This window comes from Syngnathus floridae, chromosome 5 (assembly GCF_059516105.1).
Source record: "Syngnathus floridae isolate MCC-2025c chromosome 5, RoL_Sflo_1.0, whole genome shotgun sequence".
Classification (NCBI taxonomy): Eukaryota; Metazoa; Chordata; class Actinopteri; order Syngnathiformes; family Syngnathidae; genus Syngnathus; species Syngnathus floridae.
Genome location: NC_142417.1, coordinates 238,433 through 266,386, shown reverse-complemented (window position 1 = coordinate 266,386; position 27,954 = coordinate 238,433). Strand labels below are relative to the sequence as shown.

General features: G+C 49.7%; 1 protein-coding gene across 5 annotated transcripts; it reads left to right on the top strand.

The window, feature by feature from the left end:
• The first annotated feature begins 43 nt into the window (after positions 1–43).
• slc20a2 (solute carrier family 20 member 2) lies at positions 44–27,954 on the top strand. 5 transcript variants are annotated; one of them, XR_015858792.1, is made up of 12 exons: positions 44–434; positions 14,256–14,776; positions 14,883–15,023; positions 15,224–15,309; positions 16,521–16,617; positions 16,881–17,000; positions 17,480–17,710; positions 17,774–18,395; positions 18,716–18,901; positions 21,377–21,461; positions 22,213–22,297; positions 24,069–24,215. XR_015858792.1 is itself a non-coding variant. In XM_088377292.1 (11 exons), exons 2-11 carry the CDS (start codon positions 14,299–14,301, stop codon positions 24,231–24,233), a joined length of 2,211 nt encoding a protein of 736 aa, XP_088233418.1. In that variant the 5' UTR covers positions 44–434; positions 14,256–14,298; the 3' UTR covers positions 24,234–27,954. The 5 variants fall into 5 exon arrangements, 4 of the variants coding, with proteins under 4 accessions (XP_088233418.1, XP_088233414.1, XP_088233417.1 ...); XM_088377292.1 differs by lacking the exon at positions 21,377–21,461 and having other exon boundaries at positions 24,069–27,954; XM_088377291.1 differs by lacking the exon at positions 22,213–22,297 and having other exon boundaries at positions 46–434; positions 24,069–27,954.

Genomic DNA, 27,954 nt, shown 5'->3' with positions numbered 1-27,954 from the left:
GCTGAATGACCACCACTCAGCCTCTGACGACCGCCCCCTTTCTTTCCTTCCGTCCCTCCTCCTTCCTCCATCCATCCCAAAGCTGTCATCCCTCCCGAGTGTTCTCGGCTCAATCCTCTGAACGCCCGGATGAGAGTCGAAGCCCGGTACCAGGCGACATTGGCGGCGTTGGCAACATGGTGGCGTGAGAGAGGCTCCGAGTGAAGCAGGCAAACAGACATCACTCACCCGAGACAGAAGCAGAGCAGGGCGGGGGAGGCGACCGACCCGACCCGACGCGACCCGACAGGCCGGCCGGCCAACCGACCGCTGGAATCCGTGACATTTTTCCACCGGAACCTCTATAGGGGGAACGAACATACGGACGGCGAGAGGGTCGAGACTCGGCGCTGAATACTTCTCGCTTCGAGGCGTTTTCCTGTTTGATCCATTCGGTAAGTACCTTGTCCGATATTCCCTTCAACCCGCCATTGTTGCAAGGGGGGACTGTTTCTCTTATTAGGAGCTAGCTTGCTGTATTGTCTTGTGTTGTGTTGTGTTGTGTTATGTGGGGTTGTGTGTGTGTCCGCCCGCCCGCCTGCGCTGCGTTCAAGGAGGAACGGGGCCCTGGGCCGAATGCGTTCGTTGTACGCGTGGATTACAAATCAGACGCCGTGCGTGGCTCCAAAGTCACGCAGCTTTTTCTCCGTGCAAGGACACGCTCGTGTCTCATTTGGAGATGTTCTGTGTGTATGTGGTGTATGTCCGTCCGTCCGTTCGTTCGTTCGTTCGTTCGTCCGTTCGTCCGTCCGTCCGTCCGCCCGCTTGTCCCGTGGCAAGTAAAAGCACGCCAAAGCTGGCACGTGCGGGATTTCCCCAACCCACAATAGCGCACATTTTGGACTAAAAAAGCCGGCTGCGGCTCCAAGTCCCCGCTAATGTGGGAAAGTGGACCATTTAAGCGAGGGCGAACGCTTGGCTGTTTTTTTTTTTTTGTTTTTTTTTAATGATTTTTGTAGGGTTTGTATACGGCTGTTCGTTTGACTGTTAATCACGCGAGTTCATTTGACTCTGTTGAAGCCGCAAGAGTGTGTTCGCTGCGCAAGCGCAATGTGCACCGTGGCAAAGTGGTCGTCATCCCTCTGCATATTCGCCAATTGACATTTTCGCGATTTGTGGAACCTTAAACACTGGGGATGAACGATTTTGAAAATTAATTTCCACTCATTTTAATCACCCCCCCTTAAATATAGCGATTTTTTTCAAGGTCCTCTTTTTATTTATTTTAAACAAAAGCTATACATCTATCTGTATTCTACCAAAGAGTATTATGCCTCGACGTGCCGTCATGCCAATTCCAATCCGCTACAAAGATGTACAGTGTGCTCCCTCTCAAAAACCAAGATCTTGTTTGGGCCTCTGCTAGCGTGCGTGTTCCCTATTTGATTTAATGAAGTCCCTGTTGATTGCCTTTGAGGAGCCAGACACCCATTATGTTCTTTCTACCAAAGAGGGAGCCAATGCCATTGTCAACATGATAGATAGATTTTCCACCATACAAAAGGAGTGAGTATGCAGGAGGTGGAAAGAATCGCAGGAAGACCCTGCATCACAATCCATCCAACCGCGACAAGAAAATGACAAAATGCAAAAAGGTTACAGTCTATTTAGAGCAAGACTATTGTACTGTGTTGATTGTGATAAGCAGTCAAAGTGGACACCTACTGGACGTATCGAGCTCCCAACTGGCTTTGACAAAATTCAACATTTCCATTCAAATCCCAATGTTGGTCACCAGTCAGATGTCAGATTTAACATTCGAGCTTGTTTCCTTATTTATTTGACTCATTTCAAACACTGCACGGTGGTGTTTTGATTGAATGGAATGAAATGGCATTATTAGTCGCTACTATAACCACAGCAACAAAACATACTGGCAATTGCAGGGGTAACAAATGGTCAGCGTGGAGTTTGGGAGTTAATAATTAATCATCATCTCCTGATAAGAAAGCAAAAAAGGCCCTTTTCTGTTGTTTGCATCCAAAGAAAAAGGTGTGTGTGTGTGTGTGTGTGTGTGTATGTGTGTGTGTATGTGTGTGTGTGTGTCACTAACGGCTTTACGCCTCTTGAAAACCTGATCAGAACTGAAAGACAGATTGTAAACGTTTTAAAGCAGACATGAAAGCGCGTTCAGATAAGATAGGTAGATGAACGACTTCCGTCTTTATAGGGAGCTATGCGCGCGCGCACACACACACACACACACACACACACACACACACACACACACACACACACACACACACACACACACACACACACACCAAGCAATGTGATCCCATGCAAAGCCATGTCCGATATGGCGAGGAAGAGCCCGCCGTTTCCGTCTTTTCATTTCCTGTCCAACATGGCTGTCTTCAACAGCAGCTAAGATAGAATGGATGCATGTTTATTTCTTCACACCCTCGCACGGTCTCACCTATGTTTGTTGAGCAGATCCCGCCTTTGTGCGCACAGGTGAAAAGAGCTGTTGAGATGCGTGCGTGCGTGCGTGCGTGCTCTCACGCAAGGATTTATTGATTGATTGATTTTTTTTCCTCAACATGTTCAGAAAGCCTTTCTGAACTTGGGGCACGGCCGTTTACATGGACTTAAGCAAAAATGAAGCACTGAATCTCTCCATCACAATGCAGATGTTAAAAGAAGTCGAAAGGTATTGAAACGCTGACTCGCGACCTTTTCTGATGATTTCGCGGCATGAGCTGAAAAAGAATAAGGTGACCCAAGTGAGCAAAACGAAACTTGACTTGCAGCGTCCTCTTTTCGGAATGGAATCGAGTCTGTGATGGGTGTATTTCCAAGCAGTTTTACAGGCTGGGCGAGTAGAATCGACCGCATGCCATGAATGTACAGGACTACCCGTGCAGCATTTTCTAGCCGTATGTCCAAAGCAAGCCTTTTTTGGACGGACTACGTACGTGGAAAAAGGGCCGAGCCCTGTTCAAAAATCCAATCGAGTGGGATGCTAGCTGGTTCACATGGAGGCAGGCGCATTAGAGACTGTTTTGACTTATACATACATACATAGGTGACTCTTGTCTGACCTTTTTGTCAAGGAAAAAAGATTGAAGAAAAGATTTTCTTTCACATGAGGACCCAAGAACATAACTTTTGGAATGTTCTCATTTTTGGCCGTCAAAAGTGTTGATGAAAACAAATCTCTTTGCATGTGGGGGATCAGGTGCTTGGAGTCCAGTGTGTAATGTTTTCATGTTATTATACGCAATGGTGAGAATGCAGAGTCAGAGCCGTTTTCATGGAGGTGAGCTTTCTTTCTCGGTAGCCCGCCCCGCATGTTGACATGTTGGAGGAGCTTTGCGCCGTGGCGACACCTCGTCTCGTCACTTGAGCAAAGTACAGAATATACGACTTGATTCCCTCCCCAGGTTCCTCAGACGGCCATTTGATGAACACCTTAGTGAACACACTGGCTTCATTGTGGTCACACTTGCGTTGCACTCGTGACCAAAATCCAACTGCGACGATAGCGTTGCAACAAATTCAGTCGCGGTTGGCTTCTTTCGAGTCTTTCAAGTTCTTTCGAGTGTGAACGCCCGCCGCCGCCGCCGCCTCGGACATTTCTCCGTCTCTACTCGTCTTCCGATGATTTCTCTCTCTGTCGCCTCTCGCCTCGCCTGTCCTGTCAGACCTGTCGCTTTTTTCCTTTGACGGTGAAACGGATACAACTCCAACTCACCCCGTGATGGATGGCTTTGTTGCTTTCGGACTTCATTGTCGTCATACGTATCGTCCGGTAGAGTGGATCTCAATAGAAGGTCATTTTGACTGGGCCAAAGTTGCCATTCAAACTCCTCCGCTGTTTCAAATGAACTTTGCAATGTCATTGTAGGTGTGTACCGTTTAACGCACCTTTATTTGAAATTGCTGAACGTTTTTATTTCCTATCAATCGAGGTTTCACTACAGTTGACACGCGAAGCCAGGTGACACAAATCACATGATGACGGTTCTGAAATCTAAGATCAAATATTTATTAGCCTCCATTGAAGAAAGACACAATGCTGCTTGTCATGTAACGTCAGATTTTCTTAAAGGCGCAATTTCCCCGTAATGACAGCGTGAATCTGGTCAGTTGTCCAATGACAATCCAGTCATTCTATTCGATATGCTTTTGTTATCTTGGCGCGAGCCCCGCCCCCCAAAAACAAACGGGAAAAAGAGAAGGCCGTGCGTAGGAAAGGCGTTCACTTCTGGTTTCCATGACAATGCTGCGGGACGCCGGCGGGCTTCTGGTTGCTGGCGTCTGCCGGTGTCAGCCGACAGTCTGCCACCTCCCAGCGTCCTTGAAGCACAATCGCGTGGTTATGTCCTCCCTCGCCTGTCATCGCAATGACAACATGGCATGACGGCGGCGGCGGCGGAGAGGAAACGCTCACGCTTGATGTAGGGCTAGATATGGTAGATGGCCGCATGTGGCCAGCCTGTAGCGTTCCTTTGTTGCCCTTGCATTTACTCGTTTAGAGCTGACAGCATTTGACATTGACAGCAGCAGGAAAGCTTGGCTGGAAATGGGAAGAAAACCATTGTTGTTGACGGCAAGCTTAGGCCACATATGTATACACCAGACTATGTGCTGAAAAGGCGTCAGCACCAAGAGAGGCTGAAAACAAATGGTGAGAAGGCATGGCAGCTCAGCTTTTTCATTTCAGTGACATCAGGGCAGGCAGGGCAGGCCAGGGCAGGGCAGGGCAGCAGTCCAATTCATCCAAAGCATTTCTGCAAATTGGTGCTTTGCACGCAGCCTCCAATTCCTTTTGAAATATTTGTGCTTTTATTTTGCTTCCAGGAAATTGTCGAACAATCATTGATAGCGTTTGTCTTCCGACTAGCGCTGTCATTGTCGCTGCGCCATGATTCAAATGTGTGTGCGTGCGTGTGTGGAAAATAATTGAATAAATGATGGTAATCACGCTCAGGTAGATGTGTTGTCATACTGCCCACGGTTGGCTTGCTTCCGTTCTTGTCGTTGTCAGAAACAGCCAGTGGAAGTTGGGAAACATTATTGGCCTGCGTATTCTTGAGTCAGGTTTGTCCTTTTTCAAGCTGCTGACGCTGCGCTCGGTGTCGTTACGCCGCCTGTCTCCTTTGGTTCACGTGCTTTCCGGTCCGGTCCGGTCCGGCCCAGCCCGAATTTGACCGTAGGGTCAGGGCAGGGCTCCATGTAAGGACGAGCAGCTGGCTCACCGGCCGCTCGGTGTTTGTGTCACGTTGCTATTTCCAGCCAAATGGTCAAGCGACGGACGTCTTTAGCGAGCAACACGACACCTCGGGCTGCAGCGGCGGGCTCGGGAGGTGGCTGGGGCTAGTTTGTCTGGTGGTGGTGGTGGTGGTGGTGGTGGTGGTGAAATTCAGCAAGGGGTTGGACCAAAGACAATTTATTGCACACGACTCAAGATAAGAGAGGAATGAAGTGATGCGCTCCGCACTGAAGACGAGAGTTGAATTTGTTCTGCTAACTGACACACAGGCGAGTAAGCAAGCAAGCAAGCAAGCAAGCGAGTTGACATCAGTCCGTCCTCAATCGTGTCTCTTCCTTCAAGTCCTAAGGGCACACGTGAGGTGGTTGAAACAGAAACGCAACAACAATTGCCGCTAGTACACCACTTGTGTTTTGCGACGCAATTCCCTCAGATAAGACATTCTCGTGACATACGTAAAGATAGCATCACATCACATCAAATCAAATCAAATCTTCTTTGGGTTCATCTTTTTCAGTAGGACAAGCGCTCGTCCATTGATAGCCCAAATGTCGGTGCAAGGTCAAAGCGTTTTTCTTCAAATGTGAGCGTGCGCTATTCTTGGCCAAAGCAGGCTTGAATGTCGTTCTCCAGGATTGTCCCCGTGCTGAACAGCTGATGACATCTTGCTAAGGTTTCACATGTTATGATGATTGCGGCTCCAGGACGGACGGGAACGCGCCGCCAATGCTGCGGACGCTCTTTCTTCAAAGCTGTCCACGGCATGTTTGCACATTAGCACCAAATGAAATGAAATCCTGTTCTCTTCCTGTCAATGTGCGCATGTGCCCGCATGGAAACAAGTGCGCATTTGCTTGCTTGCTTGCCGGCTTGCTGGCTGGCTGGCTTGCTTGCTTGCCTGCTTGCCTGCTCGCCTGCTTGCTTGCTGTTTGTTTGGTTTCCTGTGAGGATTACGGGTGCATTCCTTTAAGGATTCTTGTCAGATTGTGCCGTACTGATAGTGTCACCATTGTTGAGTTGCACAGGCAAACTTCCCGCTTACCCTTTTCAGTCGACAACCATGGAGGAAGAAAGCATCCAATTTGAAATCATAAGCAACCACCATGTCATTTGAAAGAGGATTGACTTTCGTCATGACTGCAGACAAATGACATTTAGTCATGAGACGTATGTACGACACACTTTTGAACAAGTGCTTTACAATAATAGGAATCCTGTCATGAACCAGAATGAAATCTGTTTTCAGTGTGACTGAGACAGAGGCACATCCTAAACATTAGGAAAGTTCCCAGCCCTCTAGCACTAGCCATTCCATTTGGAGCATTACCCTTGGTTTTTACCTTCAAATAACAGCGCGCCCGCCCGCCCGCCCATCGCTAATCCGCTGACCCACTGAGCGGCCAACCTAATCCGAGCGGCCTCGTGCCTAAACGGTCGCGGGAGGCCCTTGCGCGCCCGCCAAGGTCAAATGCGCCGTTAATACGGGCCGTGCGTCTGCGTCTGAGCCCAAGGAAGCCATTGCTGGAGGTGTACGGGACCCCCCCAGACCCTAATCAAAGCGCCCCTCTAATACTGTTAGCTGGGTCATGTGCTGAAAACCAGGATTAGGAGCAGGAGGGCACAGGCCAATAGATCCAGCTTAGCGGGGAAACTCGCTCTCTCTCTCTCTCTCTCTCTCTCTCTCTCTCTCTCCCTCTCTCAGTCTCTTACCGTACGTGGCTGTTTGTCTATGTAGATACAAACATGGGATTTTACAAATCCTGAGAAGGCCTCTACATTTTATTGCAAGTCACGCTGATAATAAATCTTAAATCTTTTTTTTCTTCCTTTGTTACGTAAGACTGACTTTTCCACAGCCCGTATACAAATATTTGGATGTATGTAGTGCCCAGAGTCAGACAAAGTAAATCTTGTGAGCTGCCTGTTTCCAGAAGGATGCTTGTTTGTCGCTGATATTTGTATCGTTGACCCGGCTCGATTGATAATGAACGGCAAGGTTCTTTGTACCCGCAGTTTGGTCGCCATTCTGAGTGAGCTATTCAAAGCAAGAAAGCAACAAATTCTTTGTGTGTGTGTGTGTTTAACTTGTGCTTGGGAGAGAAGCTCGAAATCCGTCACGTTGATTTCAAAATCAACAGTGTCAATCTGGCGGTGGTCTTTTTAAAAGCAGACGCTGGTCACGCGGATCACGTTTCACTTGCCCGGCCGCCTTATGTAACGTGACAGTCATACGTGAACATTTGTTGAAGACATTGAGTCGTCGCTTCTCAAGAACAAGTCATTTGGCAGTTGTGCGTTAAGTTCGGTTAAGAAGCCGGGGTGGGGTGGGTCACTCGATCCCCCGGAGTTTTGCGATGAAATGTCACCATTGACGTAGCGCTTTGTTCTCGATGCCACGCGTCTTCGCTCGCTTTACATGTTGGTGCAGAGCTTTGGCCATCTTAGATGAGCAGGCTAAGCTTTGGGGAAGCGCGTCGCTAGTATGTCGAGCTTGCTGGCTGGCGCTGCTGTACTTGTGAGCCCGCAGCCAGATAGATGACCATTTACTCATGAGATGGGTTGAAGGCATGAAGCGATCCAGTTTGTACAGCTTCTGGTTCTTGGAAGAGAAGTGCTTCTGGGCCATGGCAACGGAGGCGAGGAAAAAGCTCGCGGGCTGAGAGCACTTTGACTTGCGAGGACACGGACGCAGGACAGAGAATACAATTCCAAATGGAAGAAGGCAGAATGATTGATAGGGAGGTCTGGATTGGGAGTTGTCTTGAAAACTCTTGGTCAATGTCGGACGTTATGCGCAAAATGATTGACCGTACAGAGCCAAACCAAATCTACTGAAAAACGACATCTCGACAATGCTCGGAAGTAAATATCTTGCATGGCCGTCACATATCTCGCGAGTAAATGTCACGAGACCTCGGCGTATTTCGCCTGCCCTCAGTTCACCGAAACGCTCCTTTGCTCTTTTTGTCATTATTTCCACGAGCAAACTGTTGATTCTCAATCCAAACCGATGAGCCATTGTCCAACAATAGATTGTGTTCCATTTTGTGCAGCATCCTCGTTTGGATGCTCTTGCCAACAAACAGAAGTGTGAAGAGTGTCAAGTGAGTAGTGACTTTGCCATTTGGGAAAAGGCAAGTGAAACCAAAGAGAGCTGACCTTAAAACGCAATTTGAACAGAACGTAGCGTGTGTTGATTGTTTGCTGTTGTAACGTGGTCGGCGGCCTTGTTTGTTGCCAAGGCCGGCCGGCGCCACTGGTCGCTCCGTTCTTTGGAGTGTGACGCTTAATATGGCCACCCAAAAAAAAGAGCCCCCCAGAGTTCTTCTTCTTCTTCTTCTTCTTGTTCTTCTTCTTGCATTTAGGACTCATAGCCTTTTTAAAAAATAAACATTTGAAACAAATGTCCAAAAAGCCAGTCAAATGTACGTACGTATGTATTGGAGCTATCAAGTCAAAAGTGAGGATGATTTGCTTTTCAACTCTACTTGGTGATGACAAAGTGCTCGCTAGCAAAATCTTGTCGCTTGTCAAACTCCCTTTCCGTCCGTCCGTTCCACAAGATACCTTTCTTAATGGACTCGATAGAATTTCAACCCTAGAAAGATGGCCGCCAGCTTGTAGCTGAAACGAGATACTAACAACGCTGCTTTTATTGCCATCTCATCCTAGTGTGCAAAATATTGGGTGTATTTCACCATCCAAACACAGTGCCTCCCTCTCCAGCAACTTGTATACATTGACCGCAAAGCCGCAGGATCCATCAGAGTCGCCAAAATATTCATGTCACATACACAACGGTATTTAAGGAGCTATGCGTATGGCAGCGTTCTGAAATAAAGCAATTAAATGTTTGGACAAAAGTCAAGAGGCTGTGGTGAGATCACGTGAGAGGCAGCGAATATTTTGGCGCGCGTGTGTGTAGCCTTTGACGCCGTGTTGAAACAGACATGCTTATTGCAGTCATGCATGCTGTTGTTGTCATTCTTGAAGCCGCCACCACCACCACCACCACCACCACCACCACTCCTCCTTCCTCCCTCCCTCGAGCGAGTCTGACTGAACACACAGAATGCGCGTGCGTGCACTTGGCTCGTAGGCAACAGCGCCCCCCCGCTGCGGAGCACTTGCAGAGTCCGAGTCAGCAGGTGCAGCTGACGCAGAAAGGCTTTGGAGCAGCCAGGGCCAGTTGGGGCACCGAGAGGGACAGGACAGGACAGGACAGGACGGCACGACACGGCACGGCACAGCACAGCACAGGAGACGAGAGCAGAGGAGCCACACGAGCCACGGCTCACAACTCTCGGACGCAAAGGACAAATCAATGAGAGGAGAGGGGAGGAGAGGAGAGGAGCGGAGCGGAGCAAGGCGACACTCCACCGGACCTCATGCAAATACCTTTGCTTCAGTCATGTATGTAAGTAACATTTGGCTTTGGATGAACTGGGCTGACGACGGAAGTTGGGAAAGGATCAGTGAAGCGGAAATCATTTGATTAGATGCGTTTATAGCGGTCATGAATTGCAAACTAGTACAGAGTTGAGGTCTGAAAGGAAGAAAAACAACAACAACCCCCACCTCGGACCGGTTAGTTCATCATAACCAGCGGGGCTCACTCCTGCAGCAGGCAGTGAAGTATTCCTCCGGCATTGTTGTCAAGCGTAGGCAGAGCGGACTCCGCTGTTTGTCTGGAGAGTGACCACCCGGCTGTGACTCAGGCCTCGCCGGCTTGACAAAACGCAGCCACGTAGAGACGCACGCACTCTTGTTTCAGTGAAAGGAACGATTGTGGCAGAGATGGCGTGCGTGCGTGCGTGCGTGCGTGCGTGCGTGCGTGCGTGCGGTCCGTCGTGCGCAACGAGGCCGAGTCACCGAGACAATGTCGCCGCATCAGCATCATCGCCTCCTGCTAGGAGGTGAAGGACGGAGAATTATAGTCCGTTGTCAGAATGATGGGACATTTGATTGGACTCGACCTCAGGGCTGCAGCTATTGAATAGTTTACCAATGGAATCTTCCCCAGATGCTCCTGTTCATTGAGTTCATTCAATACAAATAGATTGAAACCAGAAAATGCACGTGTACGCTAATATTATCGTTGGCCACTTTAGGTCGCTAGCCTCATGGTAACTGTAAGTGTGCTTTGGAAAGGTGGGATCCAGACAATGAGCTTGTCGAGACAGCAAGCCGTTTACTAGCTAACCGTTAGCCGGTCAGCGCCTGTCGTCAAAGTGTTTCCTACTTCCGCTGGAGCCATTTAAAGATCACCGGTGGGTGGCCGTGTCGATCCTTGACCACTTCTATAGAACGCGTACATTGTAACGAGCCCGGCCGGGACGCTGGGCCCTTTTGAATTAGCCACCGCGTGTTCACCGCATTCTTCGACGCCTCGTTGTGCTAACTTCACACGTTCACTTGGTTGCTTTTAAGTGTGAAATGTTGGACCTGACCGGCCAGAGACCTGTCAATTGACAGTCTTGGATACACGTGGTATACACCTTTTTATCAATCGTGAACGAGTGAGCGCTGCTCTCCGTTTGACCCTTGAAGACAGAATGAAAGCACACTCGCTTCCACGCTGTCAAGTTGATGAGCATCATACCCGGTGGAATGTCACCATTGAACAGGTCCACAACGTCGCCCTCCTCATCACACCGCTTTTTTATTTTTAGGATGGTGGCATTCAATGTCCACACCGATTCTCAGCTGGCACGTTTACACCACTGACTCGATCCCGATTGGCCGCCTCCCGCTCTCACATCCACCCTCTCTGCACACCGACAGCCGCTCATTGGCCGAGCGGCCTGCTTTCGACGTGGAGATTATTCTTGGGAAAGGCTGTCTGGACTGGCTTTGGTTTTTCTTTTCTCTGGCCGGCTCTGTTACTTGGCCTCTCCTGCCGAGGGAGCTCTTTTGGATCCATTCACTGCTCCTGTCATCATCTGCGCGCTCTCTGTCTCTCTCTCTCTCTCTCTCTCCCCCTTTTCCTTACCCGTCAGTGGCTCATTTTGGCTTTTATCTTGCCACCACACTACGAGCCCAAATGTCTTTTTCACAGATGTGGGTAGACTTGAAGGTGAGTGGAGTTGACTTTCAGGATTCCTCTCTCCCCACATCCCTGTCGCAAGTCATTCAGCCATCTGTTGCAGTGTCCTTGGACGTTAGGTGTATCGCGCCGCCGCCGCCGCCGCCGCCGTGAGTCATTACCCCGCGCTGCGTGCGACTCTCGCTTCTGGTCCTTTCGGCGTCGGGCCACGGTCCAACGCGTGGGAGGCGGGACCGGCCGGGGTGGACCGTGCTGCCGCCGCCGCCGCCGCCACTGCTGTCAATGCGGGCCCGAGCTGGTGCCACGGTGTTGGGCGCCCGCTGCAGTGGCATCTCAGGCAGATGAATGAGCATTGTGCTGCAGAGAGCGAGAGGAGGGACGGCATTGTTGTGCTTCCACAGGCTGACGTTGTAGCTTCACGTGCTAGTCAGGCGCTCATTGTATTCTTTTCTGCAAAGGAAGCGACTGTAAGCTTTTTTCAAGTGTTGTCGTAACGGAGGGCACAAGCGCCATTGGCGGAGCTGTCCGAGTTGCAACTGGATTTTTCCCAAGCTTTTTACTATCCCTGCATTGCATCACAAACTCCAACGATGGGTGCATTTAGCATGTGTCTGTGTCTCCTTTGTCCTCCAGGAAGAAATTGTCTCCGCTCAAAATAGTTCTCCGGAGCTTTCGCGTGCTTTTCTTTTCATTTGTTTTTTTACGACAGCGACAAATTGGCTCAACCTTCCTTATGACCTGCAATGTGTAAACATTGGCTGGCTAAGTCGGTTTTTGGCAACCGAGTAGGGACTCTGCAGATAAGAAAAGGATCTGAGCAACATCGGGCAGGCAGGCAGGCAGCGCCAACCATTGCAGGACACAACCAGCCGCCGCCCGCGCCTCCACCCAAATAGGAAAGTTTGTGTTGTGTAAACAGGATTTTTTTTTGTCAGTCTCAGCACCTCGGACAGTGGTTGAGCAGGAAACCATGTTTGGTGTTGGTCGGAGCTGGATTTTGTTTGAAAAGATCCTGCTTTTTGTGGCAGGAGTGTGCAGACAATGCTGGACACCGTTTACTGCACCATCCTGAGATGTGTTGAAATAGCACCATCTTATTTGAAAGCATTGCCTCTATTCGGACAGTGGTTGAGCAGGAAACCATGTTTGGTGTTGGTCGGAGCTGTATTGGTTTGAAAAGATCCTGCTTTTTGTGGCAGGAGTGTGCAGACAATGCTGAACAACGTTTACTGCACCACCCTGAGATGTGTTGAAATAGCACCATCTTATTTGAAAGCATTGCCTCTACGCTGATTGCATAAGTTCGTATTTTGTCTTCCATAAATTGCTTTCAAACAGCCATGAGTGCGTTTCCATGACTCATGGAGTTGTTATGCAACTTGAGCAACTTGCGTTTGCTGAGGTTTCTTTGGTGCAGCTCTGCTACGTACCGTACCTACAGGTATGCGTCGTGGCGACGGCATTCATGATTTGTCTTCAGCTGGAACGAGTCCTCTCGATGAGGCGATGATGATCATAATGAATACGTTGATTTGTTCTCGAGGCTCAGTCCATGTTTTTTGGAGAAGATTTTCCAAAGGTGGCCACCGCTTGTCATGCCGCAACCGGAATTGCGTTCTTTCTCCTCATTTTGACCGCTGGACAGTTGTAGACGTCGAACTCGCTGTTCTTGAAAATGCTCCATCAACGGACCGCAGAGGCCTTTGCGATGCAATTAGCGTCCCGCTGGCTGGGTGTCGGTACCACGTGACGTTAGCTGCGGTACAGCGGCCAGCGTGAAAATCAAGGTCGAAGATGCAGACAGAAATGGGACATTTGAGCAGGAAAGCCAAAATGTTCAAGTCAAAGAAGAATAGCACTGTTGCATACTATTGTATGTCTGTCTGGCATTTGCTTCCCATCGTTTAACAGGAAGTGTTGTACGAAGCCGTATTACCTGGTTGAGGTGCTTTTGCGCCAGTCAAGATTGCCATTGACGGACGGACGGACGGACGCCATCTTATGTATCTGCCGACGCATTCCATTATACTAGCCACTTGAATTGACAGCCTTTCTTCGACATTTGGCAGCAAACTCTGAGCGTGCGCAGAAGGAGCAATTGAATTCTTCCCAATTAGATCGCTGTGCGCGTGTGTACCGATCCGTTGCGGTCCCAATCAAAGCCACTTAAGCTTTTATGTGTCTGTCTGTCTGTCTGTCTGTGTGTGTGTGTGTGTGTGTGTGTGTGTGTGTGTGTCCAATATGGGCGAAAGAATGGTGTGTGTGCCCTCAGTACTTCCAGCTGGAGCGAGAGGCTAACTGGGCTCATGCTGAGCTAATGGACTTGTTTACACAGAATGCGCTCTGTGAACAATCGACACAACCGTAGAAGGCGCCGACGGTGCCTTGCGCTCCTCGTCAAGGCAGCGGCCTTTTTCTTTATGCTTCCAATTCATGTCATTAGCATACCCTATTGGGATGGCCCTTGGAATTGACTGGGATCCTTTCAAATGTCACTCTTTAAAAGGAATGGTTGAAGTGAAACGTACACTCCGGAGGGGAGGGGAGGGGCCGGGCCGGGCCGGGCCGGGCCGCTTGCTTAATGGAGGACTTCCATCTCTGTCCTTCATGTCTATCACTAAGACTTTGGAATTCCCACAATAGATCAGGAAAATTCTCTTTTGCCAGTAATCAAGGTCATTGCGCTGAACAGTATTTTTTCACAAAAGAACTACATTTGAAGACCAATATTTTGGTGACTGAAATCAAAACCAAAGTGCTTTTAGCAAGTGTTATATAGTGACCTATTTTTGATTGTGGGTTATCTTGCACTGGAAAACGAGCCCGTATACGATACGTATTGAAAGAAACTAGTACCAAAGCCATTCCCACCAAATAGAAAGTAAGAAACAAAAGCAAGTTTTTCTAATCCCTGTCTCTCCTCCTTTCTTTCTTTCTTTCTTTCTCTCACAGGTGAGGGAAGGTGCGGACAGAGTGTCTCACATGAAAGCATGGAATGCTCTCTGCAGCCACCATCGCTAGTCTCCTCCGATCTTTGGACTCGCCTCCAAAAGCTCCGTTAACAGCTGAGCGCAGAAAAGGAGCGGGCCCGCCGGGTCCCCTTTGGCTTTCTCAGCCGACATCAATCAGCTGGCTTTTCTTCGAATCTAATCCGGTGGAGGGACGGACGGACGGGCGCATCAAAATGGATCTGGATTCCTATCTGTGGATGGTCATTTTCGGCTTCATCATCGCCTTCATTTTGGCCTTTTCGGTGGGCGCCAACGACGTGGCCAACTCGTTCGGCACGGCCGTGGGCTCCGGCGTGGTCACGCTGAAGCAGGCCTGCATCCTGGCCTCCATTTTCGAGACGCTGGGCTCCATGCTGCTGGGGGCCAAGGTGGGCGAGACCATCCGCAAGGGCATCATCGACGTCAACCTGTACAACGAAACGGTGCCCGTGCTCATGGCGGGCGAGGTCAGCGCCATGGTCGGTGAGTTCCCTGGGAAATTTGACGACTTGCGTGAGCCGACGCGACCGCCGCCGCCGCCGCCGCCGTTTGCTCTTTGTCACCTTTGCGCTGCGGTCCTCCCTCGCAGGCTCGGCGGTGTGGCAGCTCATCGCCTCCTTCCTCAAACTGCCCATTTCCGGAACCCACTGCATCGTCGGCGCCACCATCGGCTTCTCCATGGTCGCCATAGGCACCAAGGGCGTCCAGTGGATGCAGCTGGTGAAGATTGGTAAAACTCGCAATTGTTCGCTTCGCTGTTGTGAAAGAAACTTTTTTTTTTTCTATTGATGACCAGCCAAGCGGGTTGCTAGAGTTACAGCCCCTCCCACCCCCCGTGAGGCGTGGGGAACATGCAGAATGAGTTGAACAGAAGAAAGACGAGTCAAAAGCAATTGAGTCCTTTTGTGCGTGTCTTACTGTTGCGTGCAGTGTCATCGTGGTTCATCTCCCCCTTGCTGTCCGGACTCATGTCTGGAGTCCTCTTCCTTCTCATCAGGAACACCATTCTCAATAAGGTAGGTTGGATGGATGGATGGATGGATGGATGGATGTTGGCAGGACGAGTTGAGCTCCCTTACTATTTGCTTGCGACTTTCTTTGGGCACCGGCGGCGGCGGCGGCGGCGCCATTGAAAGTCGGTCAAGGCGTGCTCGAGCGACTCAGCTGTCCAAGAATAACTTGCGGAACTCCAACTTGCGCTCCATCCCCAGTTGAAGCCTTTGGTTTCAAGGGGCTTCATTGGCGGAACCTGCTTGCTCGCCGAGTCGACGAAATTGTAAGGATCTGATTGTTTGGTAACAGAATCAATTTCAACATCGATCCAATGGGAACGTGTGAGGTTTGAAGCTCACAGTCTGTGAGAACGTGCGGCGGCGCATCGTAAGGTCACGAATGGATGAGTCGCAGGACCATCCGTTCAGTCCGACTGCGGAACTGCAGAAATGGAAGATACTACATGTGACAGCTGACCAACAGAACAGCACCTCTGTTATTCAACAATAGCAGGCAGCTAAAAGAGCCCTACCAGACAACTATTTGCTAAACAAGTCTGACATGGGAGAAGCGTCTCATCAGCTGATCTGAGTCAGCAGAGGCGGGCGCCCGCGGGGATTCCGCTCTTGTTGCCACGACGATGCCGACGGCGATTGTGGCTTGTCGCTCTGATCTCTCGTTATATAGATCATGACGGCTTGTGTGTCCATGGGATAATTGATTTGGTTTCATTGTACCAACGTGGACGACAGGAGCGCTTAAGGGCGTACATTTAGCGTCGTGCCGTTGAGACGTTGAACGATCCAGGGAAGCTCCGCCACTCGCAGCAGATAAGGACAGAGGCAAAAATCAATGACCGATGGTCTTGTAATAGCCTATTTGTGCCACAAGATGGCGGCAAATAACTGCTTTAGTCTGCAATCTTTCCTCCCTTAATTTAAAGTGTGCGTAGCGGTTTCCCCTTGAGCGCATGGTGCGGCTTTCGCAACAAAGCGACAGTCACGTGCTGAGACAGGAGACCCTCATTCTTTTTGCGTGTTGCCTGTTAGCACTTTCCCACGGGACGATGACCGAGTAGAAATCCCACCGTGCGTGCCGTGCCGTGCCGTGCCGTGCTGTGGCGTGCGACTGCCCGCCCAAGTCACCTTACCGTCACGTTCCTTCCGATAAGAATCAAGATGGCGCAACTCATATCTTCTAATCCTAAAATTTGATGCGGTCTTTCTCTTTTCAGGAAGATCCCGTCCCCAACGGCCTGCGAGCGCTGCCCCTCTTTTACGCCACCACCATCGGAATCAACACCTTCTCCATCATGTACACCGGAGCGCCATGTAAGATGGGCGCCGAGTCTCACACCAACGTAGCATCCAATTATCACGTGGCTGCCGCTGTAATGGGCTGCTGGCTCCAAATTCCAGCTGCGGGTGTGATCAAAATAGTGCTACGTAGATGAAGAGCGTCGTACGTAGTATGTCGGCGCAATGTTCGCCATTGCAATTGAGAAAGTGTTCTCAATTGGCTTACCTGGCAAAACATTGAATACCCCAAAAAATGTTCTTGCCTGGTGACTGCGGCGTACGCTGATTGCTTGCAGTGCTGGGGATCGAGATGCTGCCGGTGTGGGCCATCTTTCTCATCACCTTGGCAGGATCGCTGGTCTGCGCGGCTCTCGTTTGGATCTTCGTGTGTCCCTGGATGAAGAGGAAAATAGCAAGTAGGTGTACGGAAGCCGCCGTCTTGCCCAAGCCGCCGTCTTGCCCAAGCCTCCCTCGCAAAAGCGTTTGTTCTGCTTCTATCTTTTTGTTTTGAAACGCACATTACGATAAATAAATGAGAGGACTTCATTCCAGTAGTTGAATGAAAAAAAAAAAGCCCTCTAAAAGCCTGATAACCATCCTGGTTGATGACGTGGGGGTGGATGGATGGATGGATGGATGGATGGATGGATGGATGGATGGATGGATGGATGGATGGATGGATGGATGGATGGATGGATGGATGGATGGATGGATGGATGGATGGATGGATGGATGGATGGATGGATGGATGGATGGATGGATGGATGGATGGAGTTGCCTTTCAACCAGCCGACGGCTGAACTTGTGGACTGGACCGTACCGTTGTTGTTGTTTCCCCCCCCCCCCAGCAGCAATGAGTTTTCCAAATTGTGAAACGGTTCCAATGGTTCTCCAGGTCGTCTAAAGAAAGAGCAGGCCTTGTCCAGGATCTCTGACGAGAGCCTGGACAAGATCCCCGAGGAGGAGGAGGAGACCCCCGTCTTCAAGGAGCTGCCCGGGGCCAAGGGCACAGATGAGGCCGTGCTGCCGCTCACCGGCGGCGGCGAGAGGAACGCGCGCACCTCCAACAGCGAGCTCGGCAACCTGACCAACGGAGGCGCCGTCGTGCCAAATAGCCGAGTTTACGGTACGAGCTTTTGGCGACTTGTCATGTCCGAAATAAACGCCGACTTGCCGTTTGATCACGCAGGCCGCACGCACTCCATGACCAACGGCTGCCTGAAGTCGCCCGTCTCCAACGGCAGCTTTAGCTTCGACGGCCACATGCGCAGCGACGGCCAAGTGTACCACACGGTGCACAACGACTCGGGTCTGTATAAAGACCTGCTGCACAAAATCCACCTGGGCCGAGCGGACGACAACGAGCGCCCGGGCGGTGCCGCCGCTGCCGACAACAACTACCGCCTGTTGCGGCGCAACAACAGCTACACCTGCTACACGGCGGCCATCTGCGGCATGCCCGTGCAGCCGCTCATGCGCACCGAGTCGCGCGACGACAGCGAGAAGCTGGTCGGGGAGGGCCGCAGCAACAGCGTCTCCTACTCCAAGAAGCGCATCCGCTACGACAGCTACTCGTCGTACTGCAACGCCGTGGCCGAGGCGGAGATCGAGGCGGAAGAGGGCGGCGTGGAGATGAAGCTGGCCACCGAGCTCAAGGGGGCCGAGGAAGAAGGGGGCTCGGGGCCCGTGCCCCTGGACGACCTGGAGGATCACGAGGAGAAGGAGAAGTCGGAGGTCTTTCTGCTTTTCCATTTCCTGCAGATTCTCACCGCCTGTTTCGGCTCTTTCGCCCACGGAGGCAACGACGTCAGGTGACGATGATGCCGACGCCGGGCGTGACCCTTGCGCCGGTCGTCCGTGTGCCCTTTCCCAACCTTGGTCGAGCCGAGCCGAGCGAGCGGGCGGGCGGCCGACCGACCGACCGACCGACCGACCGACCGACCGACCTGTCGTCTTTCTCCTCCTATATTGCGGCATTTTTAGCATCTCACTCAATTGTGGCCAATAAAACGTGAACATTGTCAGATCCCCGGATGACACGCGGCGGCGGCGGCGGCGGCACAGTGGTTGGGAAAGAGCGCTCGAGCCGACGCGGCGGCAAAGGTCTAAGCCGCTCCTCCCTTCTGTGCAGTAATGCCATCGGACCGCTGGTGGCGCTGTGGATGATCTACGACCAGGGTGGTGTCATGCAGGACGCCGCCACCCCCATCTGGTTGCTGTTCTACGGCGGCGTGGGCATCTGCGCCGGCCTGTGGGTGTGGGGCCGCCGGGTCATCCAAACCATGGGGAAGGACCTGACTCCCATCACGCCCTCCAGGTGAGATAGAGTGAGAGAGAGAGAGAGAGAACGCGCAGGGGCAAGTGTGGCCGTATCCACATGACAAGCTTTTTATTCGATAGGTTTATACTGTATTTTCATACTGATGATTTACTGCCACGCTAGCTTTGCTTTATGGCAAAGTACTTGCTCTTCCTGTCATTTGAAGCCAGTGAGGAGTGCATAGATTTGCGCTTCATCACCGCTGCAGGAACAAAACTCACGACATGTATTGGATTATACGTACGCGGAGAGTCAATTGTGGCCGGCGTTGCAATCGATTCCCAAGTCAGCCGACTGTCAAGTCGAAGTTGAATGACCAAGTTGAATTCCGGTTCACGTAAATCCACACCAATAGCCGTGGCTGCAAAGGAATTCCAACGGAAGCACGGCAGTAGGATGACAAAGCGAGCGAGCGACTGAGCGAGCGAGCGAGCGAGCGAGCGCATTTCCAAAGGTTTACTAATGAAGCTGCACTCGTTTGTCAATGGACTCTAATGGCCGGAGGATTAGGTTGGCCTTCACATAGAGGTTGACGTGAGAGTTTTTTCCCTTGTTATGTAATAATGTTGAATATACGTAGTATCACAATGGGGCAGTCCTTGAGCGTGTGTTCCTGCGGCCCGGGCTCCTGATCCATACTGGCTTGGCCTTTTAAAAGCCTTTGTTGGGTTAGGGTCTAAATTCATGTGTTGTGGCTGGCTAACTCACTGTGGGTGAGCACGCCTTGCCGCTCGCTCACTTGGAATAAGTTCCGGCTCACCTGCAATGGAGGCAAAGCTTTTGGAAAATGCTGCTAATTCCTCTCAAAGGTTTCTTGTAAACAGGAAAGGGCAACGTTGGTTTTACGCGAGAGCGTTTTTTTGAACACCAAGTTGGCGTGGTCACATTTCAAGACTCGCATATCAATTTTGACATTGAGCTTCTTTTCTGCAACTTCATTTCTTCTTGGAATGGAAAGCGTTCTTCTGCGGTCCATTTTAAGATGTCATGAATAAGTCCGTTCATGTTGTGAGCACGGGTCGTGAATGTTGAAGGCTTCTCCCTCCCTCCCTCCCTAGCCCGCCCGCCCTCCCTCCCTCGGCATGTGCATTTTTGCATGTGTGGGAGCATCGCGAGGGGCTGCGGGAAGTACTTTGGCCTTGCGTGTGAAGTGAAGTGTACCAGTGGAGGAGGGAGGGGGTGGCCACAGTAGGGACGCTGGCTGGGGTCCACGTACCGGACGAGGGTCGCCGGGCCGACTCGTCCTTTTGCGCTTCGTTCCGTCCGTCCGTCCAGTGAAGCTCTTAAATCTGTGCTTAATGTTCCTCCAGCAGCCCTCATGGCTTTGTCTGGCTTTATTTTGCTGGTCTCTCACCTCGAAATGTGGTTCCTTCCCACATCATCTGTGAGTCATTCTCACGGTCTCGTGGTTTTCCTCTCTCGTTGGCACCTTCCTTCCTTCCTTCCTTCCTTTTCTTTCCCAATCTTGCCCTTTCCATCACTGTCACAGCTTGTTGCCAGCGCGCAAAGACAAATTTGCTCTGGTCCCGTGCTGTAAAGGCGCTGTCTGTTTCTATGCCACGCTGTGTGGGAGCCGGGCCGGGCCCCTGGGCCGGGCCCCTGGGCCGGGCCCCCGGGCCCCTGGGCCGGGCCGGACCGGGTTAGGCTTAGGCCAGAGTGTTCATGTGCTTGACCGGTTGTGCCTCTATTATGCGCTTTGGACACTGCAGATGCACATTGCAAGGGTTTCATCATTTCTTTTCTTCACCGTCAGCAACTGTTGCCGCTCAAAGAAGAAAGTACCGCTTCATGAAAGTCGAGGGACTTTCAATGATTTTGGACCTCTCAAAGAAATCAAGTTGCAAAAGAGCTACATTCAGAAAATCGTTTCACTGCTTATTCCCCATTCCTCCATTTTGCGGAGGAGCACTTCTCCTCAGCGGAGTTGCAGCCGGCCTGGGGAAATTGGTGTCTGTACCAGCTGACTTTGGGCCGGTGAGAGGTGGGGTGCGTCGGTTGCCAGACAATCACAAGACACAAACATACGTAGTATGTACATCCACGCTTACTTTGGCTCGAATTAACTGAAGAAATTGGAACTGAACAGTTTTCAAATTTGAACTTTTTCAGTCCAAAAAAGGAAATAACATTTTTCTTCTTTTTGAGAACCAATGAATATCAATGAGGCTGATTATTGCAAAAATGCTGCTATATTGTGAATAATAGCCAAACACACAAATCCCACTTGTGCTAACATAATCGTGTCTTTTGGTAGCGTGTGTGTGTGAGAGAGAGTGCGTGTTGAGCATATTTCAAATGGCAGTTGCGTGACTGGCTGTATTAAGCGTGCTTTTGGAATATGGTCAGACGGTGCCACGGGCGGCCCGGCCTGGCCTAGCCCGGCCCGGCCCCTCCCCTCCCCTCCCTCACACGCTGCGGGCATTTCAATGAAAAATGTTTCTTTGCTCCTCCTTGTCTCTCCCCCCTTCACAGTGGATTCACTATTGAACTGGCGTCCGCACTCACAGTCGTGTTGGCTTCCAATATCGGAATCCCTGTCAGTACCACACACTGCAAGGTATGGCAATCCAGTGGGCCCCCTCCTCGCTGGCCCCTCAACTCAAGCCTTTGTCCTCCTGCAGGATTTGTCCAAGGGTGAGGAGGGCTCGCTCGCTCGCTCGCTCGCACGCACGCACTTCTTCCTGGGTCATTAGGTTCAAATGTGCACTATTTTGGCTTTTTAGTGGAACCATTCTAAAACAATGTCCTAAAATGTTGTGTGCTGCTGGATTTCTGGTAGCCCCTTACAGATGTGCGTGCGGGCGTGCGTGCGGGCGGGCTGGCCCTCTCCTCCGCCTCTTTACAGGAATGTCGGATCCAGAGCAGAGCATACGGGACAGCCCCCTCCAGTCCCCTGTCCCCACCCCCTACCCAAACAGCATGGTGTCGCATCCTGTCTCATTCCTCTTTTGGCATTTCTCCTTGTCAGTACTGGCATGGTTTGGCGTGTGGGCCCTCCACCTTCCTGTTGTTGGCTGCCAAGCAGACCCTCCCTCCCTCCCTCCCCCGCCATCACCAAAAGACCTCCCCCCTCCCTTCTCTTTGCATAGCCCACCTGTCACAACTTGTTTTCCACTTTTTTTTTACCTCTCCCATCTCTCTCCATGTTTGTCTCCCCCCCTCACTCTCTCTGTCTCTCTGTCTCTCTCTCTCTCCGTCTCTCTCTCTCTCTCTGTCTCTCTCTCTCTCTCTCTCTCTCTCTCTCTCTCTCTCTCTCTCTCTCTCTCTCTCTCTCTCTCTCTCTGTGTCCTCCTCATCTGTCTTCACAGCGGATTTTGCATTGAAGTAATGAGTGCACTAACAGTGCTTGTTGCATCAAATGTGGGCATCCCAATAAGCTCCACCCACTGCAAGGTATCTCAGCCTTCGGTCACGAAGCCGCGCTTTAACAGAGCTCGGCGTCACGCATAGATGACAGTCGCCAATCACAGCTCCAGAGTTGCGGTTTTGGTCCTTTGTGCAGTTTTTCCTCAAAATGGCAGAAAACTTAACCCATCGGCGTGGATAGAAAGAAAATACTGTGATGATAAACACGCACAAGCAATAATCAGCTATTTTGTATGTCGCAAAAAACTCAACAGAAACAGGACTGATGATTAGGGGTGTCACCAAAACTGATTTGAATTTGAAAAATACCTCGAAGGCCTTTCTTTAATAAACATAAAAGTTGCACTTTGACCATCGTAAATCAAATCAAACCATAATCAAATTGAATTACGGTTGAAGTACATTTTTCAGGGTTGCTGCACAAATGTCAAAACTGGTATTTAATTGAGCACTAATATGTTGATTCATCAACATCATCACCTCCCTCACATTAACATTCCCGTCCGTATCACTCCTTAATCCACACTTATGGCAAAATGCTTCACTCTTGTCAGGTTTAGAGTCTGTGATTTGATTGATTGATTGAACAATTGATTGATTGAACGATGGTGTCCGGGGAACCCCCTCAAGTTGTCAGACTGGACTTAGATACATAGCTTGATTCACCATCCAATTAGACAAGATTTAAGAATAGTTGCAGTGTTGACAGCTTGAGAGGCCGTTCCCCAGGTGGCCCGGATTGACCCCGGCCCGGAGCCGCTCCCCCCCTCCCTCCCTCCCTGCCTCCCTCCCTGCCTCCCTCCCTGCCTCCCTCCCTGCCTGCCTCCCTCCCTCCCTGCCTCCCGTGACAATGTGCAATAACTGCAGGCCGGCAATGGCACAGAGGTCACGTCAAGTTGACGCTTCATCCAAGCCGCCGCCGCCGCCGCCGCGTCCTTCAAATCAAATCAAACCAAAATCTAGTTTGGCCTCGGCGATTGCGTCAGCACGCATAGATCTAAAAGGCAAACGGCGCGCGTGCCAGTGGACACGTCCTCCTTGCCTCGTGATCACACCCGCCGCCGGCCTGCGGGCATTGCACCTTCTGGTCACATGACCATTGTAAATTAGACTCCGGCAGAAGAAAAAGGTGAGTGGAGGTTGTCTCGGTGGAAGTCTGACATGAGTTGCTTGCTGTTGTTAAAAGTCAAATGAAGAAGAAGAACAAGAAGAAGTGAAAAAACCCCATTGAATTTGATGCAAGTGCTGATTTCAGACTTCTGCAAGTTTGATAGCGTGACGATTTATTTAACCAGCATGCACAAACTAACCAGAATGGATGACATTTGGATGCAGGCTGCAGGCTGCTTTTGTACTTTTCTGTCAATATAATTCTTTTTGAATGACGTCCGTATATTGATTGAATATTAAAGAGCAATTTAGTGTTGAAAATACATCCGCTTGATAAATGATTTGCATAGATGTTCATTTTCGGCCAAATATGGGATAGTATTTTATTCTTCTTCTTCTTATGATGTTTTAGTGTCTCGTTACATTGACAATTCGAATATCTTATTTCACTTTGACGGAATTTTTTTGCAGTAAGCAGGCTTCCGCTTTAAACCGGTTCAGAATGAGTTGAGCCATTTCAACACTGAAAGGTACAATGATGGCCAGCCGTTGGAAGGAAGGAAACGTTTCAAATTTTCCTCGCAGCACGTACAGTCGTGAAATCAAATCCGCTAATCAGCCTGCAGCTCTGCGTGGCATCGTTTGGCTTTCCGTAGCGTGAGCGCTGACGGCATTTTCCCGCCCGCAGGTGGGCTCGGTGGTGGCCGTGGGCTGGATCCGCTCCAGGAAGGCAGTGGACTGGCGCCTCTTCAGGAATATCTTCCTGGCGTGGTTCGTCACCGTTCCCGTGGCCGGCCTGTTCAGCGCGGCCGTCATGGCCGTCTTTGTGTACGGCATCCTGCCCTACGTGTGATGGAGAGCGCCGCCGACGCCACCGCAGAGGAGGAAGAGGAGGAGGAGGAGGAAGGAAGACAAGGGAGTCCGAGAGGAAAGCCAAAGAGTTGCTGGCTTGCTGGAAGTAAAGGAAGCAGAAGAAAAGGCTGTGAGGAAGGTTGGTTGGGTGGTTTGGTTCAAAATCTACAATACTGTACATACAGCTCAAAAAATGCTGTGCAAGCAATTATTACTCCAACTGTACATATTATTCATATCAATATGCAAGATTTGGCGTGCTCAACCAACTCATCTCACGTTAGCCAAGTGGAAAATGTGATGATGGAGGGCTGATCAGAATTTGGGACTTTCTGTGCTTCTTGATTTTTGATCATGATACCATACAAAAAAAAACATGATTCACTACAGAGTTGATTTGTGTGTGTGTGTGTGTGCGCGCGCGCGTGTCTGTTTGTATGGATTTTTAATGGATGTACCATACCGTAAATCTATACTGTAAATACTGACCTTCAGGAGTTTGAGGGTACGAGTGGGAGGAAGGTCATGTTTTGTCGTATTTTTTGGGAACTGTCAGGAAATGGGTTCTTCTCGGCACCTTTTCATCATACTCAGAGTATGTTTCATCATGCTATTTTGATGAGAAAGCCATCGATTGGAAACGAGAGACTATTTGCTCCTTGGTGTAATACCAGGGAAGCACAATAGGTGTCAGTAGAGCATCGCTGAGACTGTTGCTCACCGCCAACCGAATCAAAAGAAGAGGACCTATTAGCTGCTAGTTAGTTTAAAGGCGGCTGTATTTGAGAAAGAGAGAAAGAAAGAAAGAAAGAAAGAAAGAAAGAAAGAAAGAAAGAAAGAAAGAAAGAAAGAAAGAAAGAAAGAAAGAAAGAAAGAAAGAAAGAAAGAAAGAAAGAAAGAAAGAAAGAAAGAAAGAAAGAAAGAAAGAAAGAAAGAAAGAAAGAAAAAGGTGACCCTTTCGGGATTCACCGTGCCAAAGGCAACTATTCGAATCGCCATGACGACTTCTCAAAAGGTGTAAGGTGCAACGAGAAGCCAAAACACTACAAAAATGCTCATAACTGCCTTGTTTTTTTTGTTTGGGTCTCGCGCGACAACGAGATGCCTCAATGTGTCATATCGAAACAATAGTACAGTGTTGTTGTTATTATGAATCTGAATCTAAATATGCAGAGCTTACTGTATCTTATCCTCCAAAGCTGCTGCGTGACTCTTAGCAAAATGTCACCAGTACTGATCATCACCAGCTTTTTAACTGGGTCGTGTGACCTGGAGATGAACAAAAGCATTGATCTTAATTGGTTTGAATTGATCTGAACGAAATCAACTTGCTTGTGGTCTTCGTTTTTTTCCTTTCTTTTCCTAAGAACAAATCTATGCTTTTGTGGTGGCCATTTGCCTTTCGTAACACGTTTGTTCCTTTCTGCTCAATCATTGCGTACTGACTGCGGTGTTTACATTGTAAACTCCCAACGGGTATTAGGGCCAGACATGAAAACAGAGTTCGATTTTTGTTGTTGTAATCTGTCATCTAATACAACATTGCATACAGTAAAGTGTGACTTGTACGACGACTTTCATGCAATTGAAAATGTACGACTTTACTCTTGTAACGCGTTCAAGCGTATTGCAAACTTGAGTTTCTCTTTTGTCAGTTTGGCCCTAACACTCTTTGTTGGGATCCATATCATAACTGGAAAAAGAAAAAAAAAAGTCAACTTGCCTCACAATGCCAACAAGCGTTTTCACACAAACCACAAGTGTCTCGTGAGAGAGAAAAGAAATGTTTGTGTGTTATTATTTTTGTAGCTGCCGCAGCGCTAGAACGTCCCCACGCCACTTGAACGCTACGACGAAAAGAGTTTAACTAGAGAGCTTTCATCAAAACGATATATTTTTCTACAATATTTTAACTGGGGACAAGCTGCCGATCGTTTGAAATGGAACCTCCCGTGCTTGATGTTGTGGATGATGACATACTTTGTAATTTTGCTTCCCTCCGGATTGGGGAAATAGGCCAGGCCCGCCCGTGGCCCTCTTGCTAGCATCAGCCGTGTAGCCGTTTGGCCGAAAAGGAAAAGGAAGCAGGACAGTGGACACCATATTTTACTGGGGGTGGTTACTCATTTGTGCGTGCGTGCATGCGTGCATGCGTGGGGGGTCTGAAATTACAGCAATGGCGACACAAGTGTAAAAGTCACACAATGTGGGTTAAAGTTTAACTGGACTGTGTGAGAGAGAGGGACGGGGCGGGACGGGACGGGACGGGACGGGACGGGGTGCTCAAATACAGCAATAATGGAAACAGAGTGAATTGTCAAAGACGCGTGGTCGGAATTGGTTAGCATTTGTAAGAGGACCATTGTTAGCCAGCAAGCAACGTGGGCTGATATGTAATGACATGCAAGTAATCCCCCCTCCTCTTTTGTTGCTAACTCCCACCACCATTTTGTACTTTGCCATTTGTTTCCAAAGTCAAAAGGGACGCACGTACGGCACGGCACGGCGCAAGTGACGGTCAACACCGACCTCTGGTAGCAAGCAGTGTGCGTTAAATACAACTAATGGCTGCTAAAGATAAAGAAGCCAAGCATTGAATAGTTACGATATTTGCCATGGTACAGCGAACACTCGGAATGAAACGCACTTGCCTTTGTTTTCAAGATCTTTTTGACATCCATCCGTTGATACATCCATCTGATTGATTGTTCCTACAACCCTCATCATTGTAAAACTTTCAAATGTTGTACAGATCATGTTCGAAAGGACATTTTAGTGCAAAAAAATCGTTGCAACAGTTCAAAATGCAAATTGTTAAGATTTAGATCTTTTTGACCGTTGGTCATTTTTTTTTGCTCATCAAATGACAGTCAGTGGCTTGCTTACCTTCCCACATTTTGAATGGCTCCTGGATTTTGGGATCTTTTTCATGAAATGTAATCATTCAAATGTATTTGCTTTGTGTCACCTTAACGTGTTTATTCACTCGTGTATTTGGGGGGGTTTTGAGGCATCAATCAATGCTTGTGGATTTTGCAAGGATATTTTCTGTTTCTTTTGTTTTGTTGTGGGTTTTTTTTTGTCTACGCCACGGGCCAAGTGTTCATTGACGACGTCAAATAATAGCAACTAACTCTCGCAAGGGATTTCCTTTGCTCGGTACGAAGTAGGGGTCATCTCATGTGATTGTCAGTAGAAGGCGACATTTCTCCATTGCGATCACATGCAGTTGACCTCGTAGGGACGGATTGTGGCATCATTTTGGAAACATCAATTTGCCTGCACGAAATTGTCGTTGTCGCTCGTTGCCGTGTAGCTCCCCCCCCCCCCGGTGTGCGTGAGTGGAGCTGCCAATCTGAGTGTGATTGATGTACGTGCATAATGTGGTAGAACGTGATAGTCCCTGTCCTCCCTCCCTCCCTCCCTCCCTCGCCTCGCCTCGGCCGGCCGGCCTGCGGCCTTTTCCGGCTCTGTGTCGTCTTTTGAATGTTTTGCGCTATTTCCTGTTCGCTCGCCGCGTTGCGTCTAATGTGTGGATTTAACTAACAAACAAACAAACAAACAAACAAACGGGGGGCAAAAAAACTGTAGCCTGCTTCAACAAAATCTTACTCTGATTTGCTTCTGTCGTACTGTAATGTCTTTATTTAAGATTTTAGTGAGGAAAAACAATGCTTGCATTTAAACTAAATTATGGGAATTAAAATTACAAAGAACAGTTA